General features: G+C 39.9%; 1 protein-coding gene across 7 annotated transcripts in view; it reads left to right on the top strand.

Annotated features, from left to right (window-relative positions):
- The window catches only part of GSAP (gamma-secretase activating protein), a 112,245-nt gene extending 98,704 nt beyond the window's left edge, over nt 1-13,541 (top strand). For 6 of the 7 annotated variants that reach the window (XM_034964312.3, XM_034964310.3, XM_034964313.3 and 3 more), the window contains 6 exons: nt 144-238; nt 6,476-6,595; nt 7,416-7,477; nt 8,675-8,776; nt 8,937-9,036; nt 9,428-13,541. In XM_034964312.3, the coding sequence (XP_034820203.2) occupies nt 144-238; nt 6,476-6,595; nt 7,416-7,477; nt 8,675-8,776; nt 8,937-9,036; nt 9,428-9,519 (571 nt within the window). In that variant the 3' untranslated portion in view covers nt 9,520-13,541. Of the gene's footprint in view, nt 1-143; nt 239-6,461; nt 6,596-7,415; nt 7,478-8,674; nt 8,777-8,936; nt 9,037-9,427 lie in introns of those variants that run through there. The other variant, XM_063605932.1, reaches the window with a different exon arrangement.
- Nucleotides 13,542-13,960: the final 419 nt, after the last annotated feature.

Genomic DNA, 13,960 nt, shown 5'->3' with positions numbered 1-13,960 from the left:
CATATTTATGGGGCTTTCTACAAGGCATAGCATTTCATGATTAGCATGAACCCTTGTGTAGTACTCAAAGCCACTGCTTAGGACAAATGGAGCATCACAGATGAGCTCCTTGGCTGACATGCTGCTTTGTTTTTTTTACCCAGCAATAGTCGTGGCAGTGCTGCTGAATTTGCAGTTTTTCACATCATGACCAGGATTCTGGAAGCTACAAACAGTTTGTTTTTACCTCTGCCTCCTGGTAAGTGTTGGCTCTTTTGTCCTTTGGTATAATAAATTTATTTCTTCTTCATATGGGCCCTTGCCTTTGGTACATTATAAGTTTGATGATGAGACTTGTGTATGAGAAATTGTGTATCTGGTGTTACTGTGAGTGATGGGCCCTTAGGTTGGTCTCTGCTGACCAGAGCTCCTCTGACTACTAAACTATGATGTAGCTTATTACTAACTTTAGGGAACCTAGGCTTACCCCATGCAGCTTTCTAGGATAATTTGAACTAGTAGAACTAATTCAGGGAGCTCTGTCTCTGATGTCTCCAGGCCTAGTTTATCTGATTGAGATGTCTGAAGATTAACACTGGGAAGTCGGTCTGGCTTGGTGCCAAGAATTGAACTGATTCTTATGCGCTTGGAGGCTAAAAAATTCCCTTGGAATTTTTAAATAGGATCAAGTCAGGCCACAAAACATCCTGGGGAGATGTATATGCAGTCATTCATTTAATTGGTCATTTGTTCATTTAGTCAACAAACATTTGTTGAGCAACTATGACATGACCGGTAACGTGCTAGAAATTAGAGCAATTACAAAGATTAGTAAGAGTCTAGTTGGGAAGATGTACATAGAAATCAGTATCCATTATGAGAAATAAGCCCCTGTTAGCTATAAACTGTCTTGTGCTCATTACATATCAGTTCATTTTTTTATTGTGTAAGAACACTTAACATGAGACCTACCCTCTTAACAAATTTTTAAATGCACAATACAGTATTGTTAAATATAGGTACAATGTTGGATAGCAGGTCTTTAGAACTTACTCATCTTTCATAGCTGAAACTTTATACCCATTGAACAGCAATTACTTATCCCCTACTCCCCAGTTCCTGGCAAGCACTGTTCTACCTTCTGTGTCTATGAGTTTGACTACTTTAGATACTGCATGTAAGTGGAATCATGCAGTATCTGTCCTGTGACTGGCTTGTTTCACTTAGTGTAATGACCTGAAGTTTCATCCATGTTGTCACATGGAGCAGGATTTCATTTTTTAAGGCTGAATAATACTCCATTGTAAATTCTACACTTTCTTCATCTGTCAGTGGACATTTAGGTTGTTTCCCTATCTTGGCTATTGTGAATATGTTGTGATAAACATGGGAGTATATACATATCTCTTCAAGATCCTGATTTCAATTCTTACAGATATTTATCCAGAAATGAGATTACTGGGTCATATATTGATTCTTTTTTTAAAATTTTTTGAGGAACCTCCATACTGCTCGCCACAGTGGCTGTACCACTTTACATTCCCACCAACAGTGTATAAGGGTTCCACTTTCTCCACATTCCTGATAACACTTAAATTGTGGTTTTTTGATAGTAGCCAACCTGAGAGATGTGAGGTGATATCTCATTGTGGTTTTGATGTGCATTTCCCTGATGATTAGTGATGTCGAGCATATTTTCACATAAGTGTTGGCCATTTGTCTGCAATCTTTGGAGAAATGTCTATTCAAGTCCCTTGCCCATTTTTTAATCTGGTTGTTTTCTTGCTATTGAGGTTTGAGTTCCTTATATGTTTTAGATATTAACTCTTTGTTAGATATATGGTTTGCAAACACTTTTTGTCATCCTGTAGGTTTTGCCTTTACTCTTTGGATCGTTTCCTTTTATACATATATATTTTTATTATTATACTTTAAGTTTTAGGGTACATGTGCACAACACACAGGTTTGTTACATATGTATACATGTGCCATGTTGGTATGCTGCATCCATTAACTCATCATTTACATTAGGTATATCTCCTAATGCTATCCCTTCCCCCTCCCCCCACCCCACAACAGGCCCAGGATCGTTTCCTTTGCTGTGCAGAAGCCTTTTTGTTTGGTGTAGTCCCTCTTACATATTTTTGTTTTCATTGTTTGTGCTTTGGATGTCATATTCAAGGAATCATTGCCAAGACCAATGTCAAGAAGCTTTCCCTCTATGTTTCTTCTAGGGGTTTTTCAGTTTCAGGTCTTATGTTTAACTTTCTAATGCATTTTGAGTTGAATTTTGTTTATGGTAAAGATAAGGGTCCCATTTCATTCTTTTGCCTACGGACAGTTTTTCCAACACCATTTATCAGAGATACACGATCCTTTCCCCATTGTGTGTTATTGGTGCTTTTGAAGATTAGTTGCCTATACATGAATGGGTTTATTATTGCATATAAAGTTCTAATGAGTGTTAAACTTTATGATAGCTGTAACTACATATCAGCTGATTTTTAGTTACTTCATTCATATATATTCCTCCATTCATCATTTGTTCATTGCTTCATTTTAGGCCAACATATATACGATACTCATTTTGTGCCAGGTACTGTTGAAAGTACACACAAATTAGTACACTTAATTTTCGTAAAATTTGTAACTGGTAGAAACTTAAGTTGGGCCACATTAAATTGTCAGTGCCCAACCATTTTTTGGCCAACAAAAATGGCACTTTCATGTGGTTCCGCTTAATATTATTCCCATTTTATAGATGGTGAAACTGAGGCCAGAAAGGTTAAGTAATTTGCCTAAAGTCACATAGCTATTAAGTGACAGAGCTGATATTCAAATCCAGGCAGTTTGGCTCCAAAATCCATGCTGCTTCTTGAATTTTATATTCCAGTTGAATTAGTTGATGTTGAAACATGGGCTATTTATGGGCCTAAAGAATCCCTACAGCATATGCTGCTCTGCATTTATGACACATCTGATACGGTTTGGAATCCTTCATTCTTCATCCACCTTATTTAATGTCTGTCTGTATGGCAGTACAAAAGGAGTTGAAAGGGACCATTCGTGAGGGGAATGGATGGTTTAAAATTATCCCAATGGAATATGAGTTATGAGGTACACCCTAGAAAGATTGAAGGATTACAGGAAAACTACCTTTGTGGCTTAAATTCTTAATTGTTTGTTGTTAACACAAAAAATTTGGTAGGGAAATGGATTGACAGTTTTAGATTTGTTCATTACAGATATTCAAGCTTCTTTTGAAAATAAATGAAACTGACTTACTGGGGACATTGTTATGCCTGGAGATCATAAAAATCCACTTTCTACCCAACTCACATTCCTTCACAGTGATAAGGAGGGAAAACAAAGATGTTATCCATAGTGATCGAGAATTATTATAAGTAGACTTATGGCTTGTGTCTGTGGGTCAGGTAAGGAAAAGGTGTTTCTCATTTTTTTAATTATACTTTAAGTTCTAGGGTACATGTGCACAACGTGCAGGTTTGTAACATAGGTATACAGGTGCCATGTTGGTTTGCTGCACCTATTAACTCGTCATTTACATTAGGTATTTCTCCTAATGCTATCTGTCCCCCAGCCCCCAACCCCACGACAGGCCCCGGTGTGTGATGTTCCCCCCCACCCCTTGTCCAAGTGTTCTCATTGTTCAATTCCCACCTATGAGTGAGAACGTGTGGTGTTTGGTTTTCTGTCCTTGGGATAGTTTGCTGAGAATGATGGTTTCAAGCTTCATCCATGTCCCTGCAAAGGACATGAACTCATCCTTTTTTATGGCTGCATAGTATTCCATGCTCTCTCCTTTTCTCTTGAATGTTTATTTCCATCATGTGACATGGAAATGGGGGGGGGAGGTGACACTGGATCATGTGTGTGTGTGCATGTGCATGCTTGTATGAATTCAGGGTGTTTCTATATGCACATGCGTAAGTGTGCTTACTTTCCAGGCCTATTGGACTAATGATGACTATTTGAGTTATGATTGTCAGAGACTTGTAACATGAATTGGTTAAAGTTAAGAAGAGAATGGGGAACACAAAAAGGAAGTCAGGGTTTAGAGCTAGGGCATTTGCTTTTAAAAAAAGGAACTGTATTGCACTTGCTGGCTAGAGGAGGCCAGGAGCCCTGGAAGATGAGGATTAAAGTTGGGTGGAGCTGATGACTAATTATAGCCAATTTGCTCTGTTGCTCAGAGCTGATGTATAGAGGCCAAGAACAGGTCCCTGAACTTGGGACTGTGCCCTGGGGATAGAGGATGAAGGGTCATCAGGGACCTTTAGCATATGAACACAGGGCTGGAGAGGGAAATTTGAATCCAGAAAATCAATATCATCAATAATCTAGTGTAAACTTTTCTTCAGAAATAATTTTGTAACTTTTTACTAATAGTTTTGTGAAGAATTTCCAAATCCATTTGAAAAACTGTGTTGTTAATTAACTAGTAAAATAGTGGAGTTTTTTTGGACTCAGGGAAGCTAGTGGACTCATCCTGTTAGCCCATTAACACATGCTTGTGGGCAGAGCCTGTACTTCATCTGACTCTTGATGTTACAGGGACTTAGGACTGTGCCCCATGGCTTGTGATTCATGTGTTTAGAGAGAGAAAATCCCATGATTTCTCTGAATCCAAGCCCTGCTCGTTGGGCATCATCCTTTTGTCAGGTACCTTCCCAAGAGTAGGCTGTGATTCTTCTGTCAGTCATTCCCACATTCAATCAGTTGCAAAGCCTGTACATGTTACCATGCCTCTCTGATTCAGTGCCTCCATTACCTCTTATCCACGTTCAGGCAATAGCTTCTCTACAGGTCTTCATACCTTCTGTAGCAAATTATTACTCCAACTCATTCTTTGCCTGTTGCCATATTAATATCCCAGTGGTAAATCTTCTGTTCTGCTTAAAAACTTTCATTACCTCCTCAAAGTTTCTCAAATTAATAAATCTCTATCATTCAGCATTCAACCTCTGTCACCTGCACTCATAAGCACAGAACTGGTCACATTTTTAAAAATGTCTATTTTTTGTAATTGTCTGCCTCCCCCAGCAGACTGCAAGGTGTATGGGAGCAGCAGTTGTGCCTGTTTTGCTCATTTTTATACTCTTAGCCCCTTGCCAGGTGTGTGGAAGGGATGTGCTGAATAAATTAGCTTTTCCAACCTTACCTCTTAATCTTTCTCTCCTCTAATATGATTCCAACCCAGCTGGATCATTTACTATTTTCTGAATATGCCCTGTGCTTTCTCATCTTCGGACCTCTGTTCATGTTCTATTAACACAGCTGCCAGTTATTAACAGTGATATTATGGTTGAAAGCCTACCCTACAATCACACAGTTGATGCAAATTTCAACTTACACATTGTTATTTCTGTGATCCTGGGCAAGTTTCCTAGCTCCTGTGAATCTTGGCTTTTGGTTTTTCCATTTATGAAATGGGAATCTAGTAATTCCCACCCCATACTTTTGTATGAGGATCAGATGAGCCAGGACACAGGTTGAAAGCCTTGGTACATGTCCAGTATGGGTCGCTATTGTTATATTGCATGCTAGGCTCTTCACAGACCTGGCTCTAGTTCTCAAAGCAGCCCTGTGGGAAAGGTACTGGTGGTTCCAATTTAGAGATGAAGAAATGGAGGCTCAGAAAGGCTTAGTTGCCTGCAGCTGGTGAGTAATACAGCTGGATTCTGGCCTAGGGCTGCTCATGCCAAACCTGGCTTTTTCTACTGTCCCCACTCATTTCCACTGATAGGAATTGCATCTGTCCTTTGAAGCTCCCCGCAAATGCCATCACTTCCAAGAGAGCTGTTTTGATTCTCTCCTGGTCTGATACCTTCTCCCATGCATGATGTTTTTATCTGTTGTCAGTACTAGTATACTTAGAGATCTGGGTTTCTGTGGGTAGCTCTACCCGTGAGACAGGCTTGAGAATGCCTGCCTCTCAATTGAATTCCTATAAATTTACTATCTGGCCATATTGTCTTAATTCTTTCTTTCCTATACTTTAGTCCAAGTAGACTCTAAAAGCCTTTCTCTAGGGCATACCCAGAGATAAGCCATATAAACTATTGCCTTCTGGTCCAAATTTGTTTCCCTTCAGCAAAATGGTCCCCATCCCAACAACCTTTTAGTCTGGACATATGAAATCTGAAATGCTTCTGTACTCTTTTGCTATCTTACTGTAGAATCACAAACATATCAAACTGTAAAACCATTGAGCAGGCCCTTGCTCTGTTTTTGTGCAGGAAGAGACCCAAGGAGCAAGGAATGTATACTTACCGGAAACTTACTATAGACCCAGCATGATATTTAGTTATGAATAATACAGAGAAGGAAACTTGGACCTTGTTTTCAAGAAATTCAGTTGGTTCCAGGCACCAAGCACTGAACTAAGTGCTTTATTAACATGATCTAATCCATTCCCCGGGGGCTGCTGGAGATGTTGGCTGACTGTGTTTACCCTCCAGATCTCTCATCCTAGGTTTTCATACTCTGCACACCATCCTTGGGGTCCAGTGTCTCCCTTTGCATAACCTGCTGCATTGCATTGACAGTGGAGTGTTGCTTCTCACTGAAACAGCTGTCATAAGGCTCATGAAAGGTAAGAAGCCCTGAGTTTGCCAGAGTGCTAGTTCCAGCCTGAGCACCACCAAGGCTAGCTTCTTGGGTGTGCAACCTGTGCAGTCACCAAGAGCCTGGCTGCACTCAGAAGAGTGCCCTGCTCAGTTTAATGCTGCAATACATCTTGAAATTCTTAGTAATATTTGAACGAGGGCTTGCTCATGTTCATTTTGTGCTGCGCCCCACAAATTATACAGCTGGTCCTGTGAGCACAATCCATTCCCTGTAATCATCTTTTGGGCCAATTTAAGGTTTCTGAGCCCTTCACGAGGTCCTAAGGGACTTTTCAATCCACATACAACTATTAGATTCCTTTTCTGTGCAAGAGGGCACTTGAGGCTAGGAACCTCTGCAGGCTTGTTTCTCAAGAAAATGTCACGAAATGGCTTACTTTCAGCTGATTAACTCTGTCATCTCAAAGTTAGACTAGAAATGCAAGGAAAATTATTGAGAGGGGCAATTAAATGAATTTGAACTTTAAATTCTGTAGTATAATCACTCAAATTATTCAATTGTATTTTAAGATGATTTTTGTTTATATGAAAGCATTTGTCATTCCTCAAGGTACCTTCTGTTTTAAGTTAGTCAATAAAATTGCTTTGTACCTGGCAGCCTATTATAGAAAAATCCCTTTTTATTCAGAGAGTCAGAGTAAAATTTCCAAAATGCTGTTAGATTAGCTTGAGAATACACAGTTGGGATATGTCTTATCAAGATGAACCACTCAAGTATTAATATTAACTTGCTGAAGTATCAAAATGGGTATTTGTTTCATTTGCTAATCTCTAACTTTCTTGTAGATCTGGATAATACAGAGAAAAATGAAAAACTGAAATTCAGTATCATTGTGCGGCTTCCTCCGGTAATCCTGAGTTACATTTTATTTTCTCCCTAAGCTTTGGCATTACCCTCCTTCAATTTCTTCTTGCAAAAAGAGCATTTACTTGCTTTGGGTTAAAGTCAATTGAATTGTTTCACTTTTCAACACTTCCAAGAAATCCCACCCGTCCCCAGCCCTCTGTCAGCTGTTTCCCACTTGGCCTACAAAGCACTTGCTCTCTGGCTCTGCACTGCCTTGGCACAGTCCAGTGAGAACATTAAGCCATTTTTGCCTCTTAGGAAACCACACTAATATTTACATCTGAGTCTGAGAGGGAGGGAGAAGGGGAAACGTGCTTTTGGCATTTAAACAGATTTAACTTGGATACATTTGAATACAGGTGAGGACAGAAGGTTCTAGAACTGTATTTCCCCTTACTGCATTTCTACCATGGTAGGAAGACATTCCTAGGTCAAAGGAAGAATGAGAAACACGAGGGAATATCAACACTTAGAGTCAGAGATACTATGAAAATATGAAATTCCACAGCAAGGTCTTCCGAGCCTCTAACTCTGCAAACTTCCTGACCTGGAGAGCCTTAGCCAGCTCCATCTGCTGTGTACATGCCTTGCACACTTGCACCTCTGGCACTGTCCTCTCACGAACGGCTGTCTGTTACCTTTCTGGACCTAATCGCCCTGCTCTGTAGTGGCCCTTCCCCCTCACTCACAGGCTTACTGAAGCAAAGGCAAGAATAGAAAACAAAGCATATTTTCCATAGCTAGATCTCTCTGGGAAACATTGCTGAATATTTAATTTGGTCTCCAAATTTGTTTATTTCCCCAGTACTCTTAGGGAATTAAAATTTTCTAGGCAAGACAATGGCAGAGAAGTTGATATAAACATGCGTACCCCCCTTAGTTTCCTGTCAAAACATCAGAGTTGGCATGCCCATCTCTGGTTTTGAAGAGCAGCAGATAAACTCCATTTCAGTAAAAGGGTTTGGCAACATCAGTGTATAAACCACTTTCCTCAGTGTAGCATTTGAGAGAGTATTTACTCCCTCATAGAAACTTCATAGGAACATGGCATTTCTCCAAGGGTCCTTAATCATCAAGGGCCTGGAGACTAACCAGCTACTTTGGAATAATACTTTTAAAATTATGAATAGATATAAGGTGTGTTTACTTAATATAGTGTGTGGTATATTCTCTACATTTTTTTCAATTTGCATAATAGCTTATTGGGCAGAAGATTTGTAGACTTTGGGATCATCCTATGAGTTCTAACATCATTTCACGGAACCACATGACGCGACTGCTTCAGAACTATAAGAAACAGGTGAGTTTCTCTGAAAGCACAGCCAACTAAATGTTTTTAGGATCCTGTTTGCCCGTGACAACATATCTGTATGGACAGCAATTACAGTTCTTATCACTTTATTTTAAAATTGTGCTTATTGTGGAGAATCAGCTTACACCAGAAGTGGTTTCCCTTTTAGCCTCGGAATTCTATGATTAACAAGTCATCGTTCAGTGTAGAATTTCTGCCTCTGAACTACTTCATTGAAATTCTGACAGATATAGAGTCCTCCAATCAAGGTAATTTACTCCCCTGTTCTCAGGGTCTTACCACTTTTCCCTTGACACATCAGTCCTTCCCTATTCACTTCTTTGTTTTCTTTCCAAAATCCTTTTAACATACAAGTAGACCCTTATAGCAATTGGTTTACATTAGCAGTACCAAATTTACTACCTAGAGTAAATTACCAAATAATCACCTCTGAAGTTTTAAAAGAGTCAAGAGGTTTAAAGCCCATTTGGTTGATGCAAATGTTCTTGGTGCTGAAGTTTAAATTTAAGAACACATTCTTAAAAAATTCATTTTACTAAAATACAATTATGATTTTAATGAGCTGTGAGCACAAAGTTATAAATGTTTCACGGCCCCATGGTAACCCTTTTTCCCTGCCCCCTCCCCATTTTTTTCCAGCCCTGTATCCTTTCGAAGGACATGACAATGTGGATGCAGAATTTGTAGAGGAAGCAGCTCTGAAACACACCGCGATGCTTTTAGGCTTATGAAAAAGAAAACGCAATTGGATCTGCTGCTGCCATTTTAATCTTGCTTATTAACCTTACTCCTTTGAGAATTCTTTAACAATATTTAAAATTGGTAACAAAAATAGTCTAGCCATAATTGTTTAGCCATGTGAGTTTCAGGTTGGTACACGTTCAGACAGAACTGCTGTATCACATTCCAATTTTGAATAGCCAGCGAGCAATCAAGTGTAGAGAAATGATAAATGGCCTAAGAAGGCATACAGTGGCATAAACGATGCTCTTCCTAGTAGCTTAATAGGCCACAAGCTAGTTTCTGTTGCACTCTGAAATAAAATATGCTTTAAAAATGCAGGGAACAGTGCTTAGAAAAGCAAAAACTAGGTGTGTCATTAAAATAATAGGCATAAAAATTAAATGTTACATAAGAACACTATTTGGAAAGAGGCTCCTTTTAAAAACTGAATTTGTACTAAATCAGATTTGCCATGTCCAGTACAGAATAATTTGTACTTAGTATTTGCAGCAGGGTTTGTCTTTGTGAATTCAGATGAAACGTATTTAATTTTTTTTATTTATAAAAGGTTGATCTAGGAATATTTTGTCAGTCATTAAAAAACCTGAAAACAAAGTTTGGGCCTGACTTTCCCTGTTTTTTGAACGTAGCCTTCTTATTGAAGCCAAGAATCATGCGTCTATGAACATTTTCTCCAAAGGCCCCCATGTGACACCTAACTCATTGTACCATTTCTTTTTTTCGCTTTTCCATAGTGATTGATTTCATTCTAACCCATAAATACAGTTGCAGCCCAAGGTCAGCCTACAACCCTTTGCTTTTCTGTCTTCAGACTGAACTTGAGATTTTAATGATTATAAATATCATTAGCTGGTATGATCATTCAACTTCCTGTCTAAAATCATTTTGTTCTAAAAATTGTCCTCTCTTATAGAATTACCCTTTTTGGTCAAATACTTCACTGTTACCAATACTCAAAATCTTGGAGCCTAGTCAATGCAATGCTGATTCTTTCTCTTGATAAGGTCATTATCTTTCAATCCCTGCTTTCATTCATTTCTTTGCATACCTGGATTGTTTTAGTTGCTCCCTAAGGTCTAAATTTATCTGAAACATATTTGAGATAAACACTAGTTTGATCTGGTCACTCTGCTCATAATCCTTTAATAACTTGCTATTCATTATAGGATAAAATTCAAACTCCTTGACATTTAAGGTGCCCCAAATTCCTGCCTTGTATAATAGGAACATTTTCTTCCAGCCAGGTCAGTTCACTGGGCTTTGAACACAATTCTTGTCTTAGTTCCAAGCCTTTCTTTAGGTTATTATTTCCCACACCTGGATTCCCTCGTCTGTTAAAATCTTATTCATGCTTAAGGGTCAGATAAACAGTTCTGTGATCCAGGTCATTCTAGCACCTGGTGGCATCTTCCTTCTGAGTCAGTACCATGCATTGTAATATTTAACTATCCTTCCCTTTGTGATGTTAGTTAGTTTTCCATTCTTAGGTTGCTCAAACTTCCTTTGTGGGTATTTTTGAATCCCTAATGAGGTTACTAATTCCTACAATACAGGAACTATGTTTAAATATGCAGTATTTCTTATTTTCAAAGGCACTCCCAAGTAATTGCTTTATGACTCACCAAGCAGGTAAGATTTAGGCTGAGAGACATTAAATTTCTTTTAAATCTGGCAGGATTAGGACCTTGTACAGACGAATTTAGTAAAATAAAGGGATGGAATATTTCTCACTCCCAGAGTTGCAAAATAAAATTCATAACAGCTACCAGTATGAAATAAAGATACTTTCACCCCCTTCCCTCCAGAAACACCACTGGGCCAGCTAAACAGTCATGCAGCCATATCATGGGCTTGAGAAACAGCCCTGGGCCCACCCCTGGCAGACATACCCCCAAGCCAGCTGAGCAGCTCTGTGCCCACGAACTGGACCTGAGAAATGGCCCCATGGGCTACCCCTAACAGACATGATCCCAGGCCAGCTGAGCAGCCTTGCACCCACATACTGGGCTTGAGAAGCAGCTCCATGGGCTGCTCCCAGGCTGGCTGAGCAGCTATATGCCTGTGTCCTGAGCCAGAGAAACAGTCCCGTGGACCACCCTCAGCAGACACATACCCAGGCCAGCTGAGATGCTGTATGACCATGTCCCAGGTCTGAGAAACAGCCCTGTGAGGTGTCCCTACCAAACATGCCTCCAGGCCAGCTGAGGAGCTGTGCGTCTGCATACCAGGCCTGAAAAACAGCCCCATGGGCCACTCCTCATAGGCACGTCCTGGCCTGCCAAGCAGACTTGCACCTGTGCCCTAGGCCTGATGATAAACAGCCCCGTAGGCCACTCTAAGCAAATGTGCCCCTAGGCCAGCCATGCAGCATTGTGCCTGCATTCAGGGTGTGAGAAACAGCCTGAAACAGTTGGCTGCCCCTGGCAGAAACGTCCCTAGGCTGACTGAGCAACCACATGCCCGTGTTCCCTAGCCAAAGTAAAAGCTCCGTGGCTCCAACTTCAGCAAGCCAGACTCCAAGTTGGCTGATCCACCATGTGCAAGCATCTGCCCTCAACTTGAAAAATAGCCTGGTGAGCCCACCGCAGTTGCCACAAACTCTCTCAACCTAGGCCACTGAGAAACATCACTAGTGTGGATTGCAGCTGAAGAAACTTTAAAGATAGCACACTACTCCTTCCAGCTAGAATGAAGGCCAATGCACTCCATTGAACCGACACTCCACAACTCATTTATACAAATAAGTCTTTCCCTATGAAACCTCCATAAAATTGGAAGAGCTGACTTTTCCACCAGATGCATAGAAATCAATGTAAGGACATACCAAACATGAAAAAGTAAGGAAACATGACACCTTCAAAGGAAAACAATTCTCCAGTAGCAGACCCCAATTATAACAAAATATAGGAAATGCCAAAAAAATCAAAATAATAATCCTAAGGAAACTCAGATTCAAGACAATACAGATACATAATTCAACAAAATCAGGAAAACAATTCATGATTTGAATGAAAATCCAACAAAGAACCAAACAAATCCTACAGCTGAAGGATTCAATGAATGAAAAACAACAATTGAAGACCGCAACAACAGACTAAACCAAGCAGAAGAAAGAATTTCTAAACTTCAAGTATTCTGAAATAATACAGGCAGACAAAGAAAAAAGAATAAAAAATAATGAAGAAAGCCTATAGGATTTATGGAAAACTATTAAGTGAACAAATAATCATATTATGGGCATTCCAAAAGGAGAAGAGAAGGGAAAAGGTGAGGGAAACATATGTAATGAATAGAAGATTTCACAAGTCATGAGAGAGAGGTGGACATCCAGGTCCAGGAAGCGAAAAGAACCACAAATAGATTCAACCCAAACAGGTAATCTCCAAGGCACATTGTAGTCAAATTGTCAAAAGGCAACAATAAAGAGTGCTAAAAGCAGCAAGAGAAAACTGTCAAGTCACATGTAAGGGAAACCCCATTAGATTAATAGCAGATTTCTCAGCATAAAACTTACAGGCTAGGAGAGAATAGGTTGATATCTTCAAAGTACTGAAAGGAAAAAAAAAAGCCAACAATATTATATCCAGAAAAGCTATCCTTCAGAAATGAAGGAGAAATAAAATATTTCACAGACAAACTAAAACTAAGGACATCTATCACCACTAGACTGGCCTTACATGAAGTCCCATACGAAATATTCAAGGGAATCTTACATCCGGAAGTGAAAAGACAATCGCCATCGTCATGAAAATATGTGAAACTGGCTGGGCATGGTTGCTCACACGTGTAATCTTAGCACTTTGAAAGCCTGAGGTGGGGAGATCACTTGAAGCCACAAGTTCAAGGCCAGCCTGCACAACATAGTGAGACCCTGTCTCTACAGAAAAAAAAAAAAAAATTTTTTAAACTTGCAAAACTGGCAAACTCATCAGTAGAGCCAATACACAAAGAGAAAGGAATCAAACCTTATTACTACAGAAAACCATCTACCCACAAAAGTAAATAAGAGGAAGGGACAAAGAATAAATAACCAGAAAACAATCAATAAAATGACAGGAGTAAGTCCTCACCTGTCAATAATAACCTAAAATGTAAATGGATTAAATCCCCCATTTAAAATATGTAGACTCGGTGGATCATGGCAGACAGGATACAGAACTAGATTGCAGCTCTGGAAGAGCAGCATGCAGAGGCTTGCATTATGAATTTTAGCTCCAGATCAACTACAAGAACAGACCAGCAATGCTGAGAGGACCCACAGACCCTCTGAAGGAAGCAGACTGCTCCTGCAGGACCTGGGAGACACCCCAAATACTGTGAGTGCCCCAACCGCGGAAGTGGGAAACGGAGACCCTCCTCTCCTGGACACACACCCCCACTGGAGAAGCTGAAGGTCTGTTTGTGGGAGAAGTTCCCGACCTTACCTGG

Source organism: Pan paniscus, chromosome 6 (genome assembly GCF_029289425.2).
Source record: "Pan paniscus chromosome 6, NHGRI_mPanPan1-v2.0_pri, whole genome shotgun sequence".
NCBI classification, from domain to species: domain Eukaryota; kingdom Metazoa; phylum Chordata; class Mammalia; order Primates; family Hominidae; genus Pan; species Pan paniscus.
Note: the sequence above shows the minus strand (reverse complement) of the source record. Positions and strands in the feature narration are given on the sequence as shown.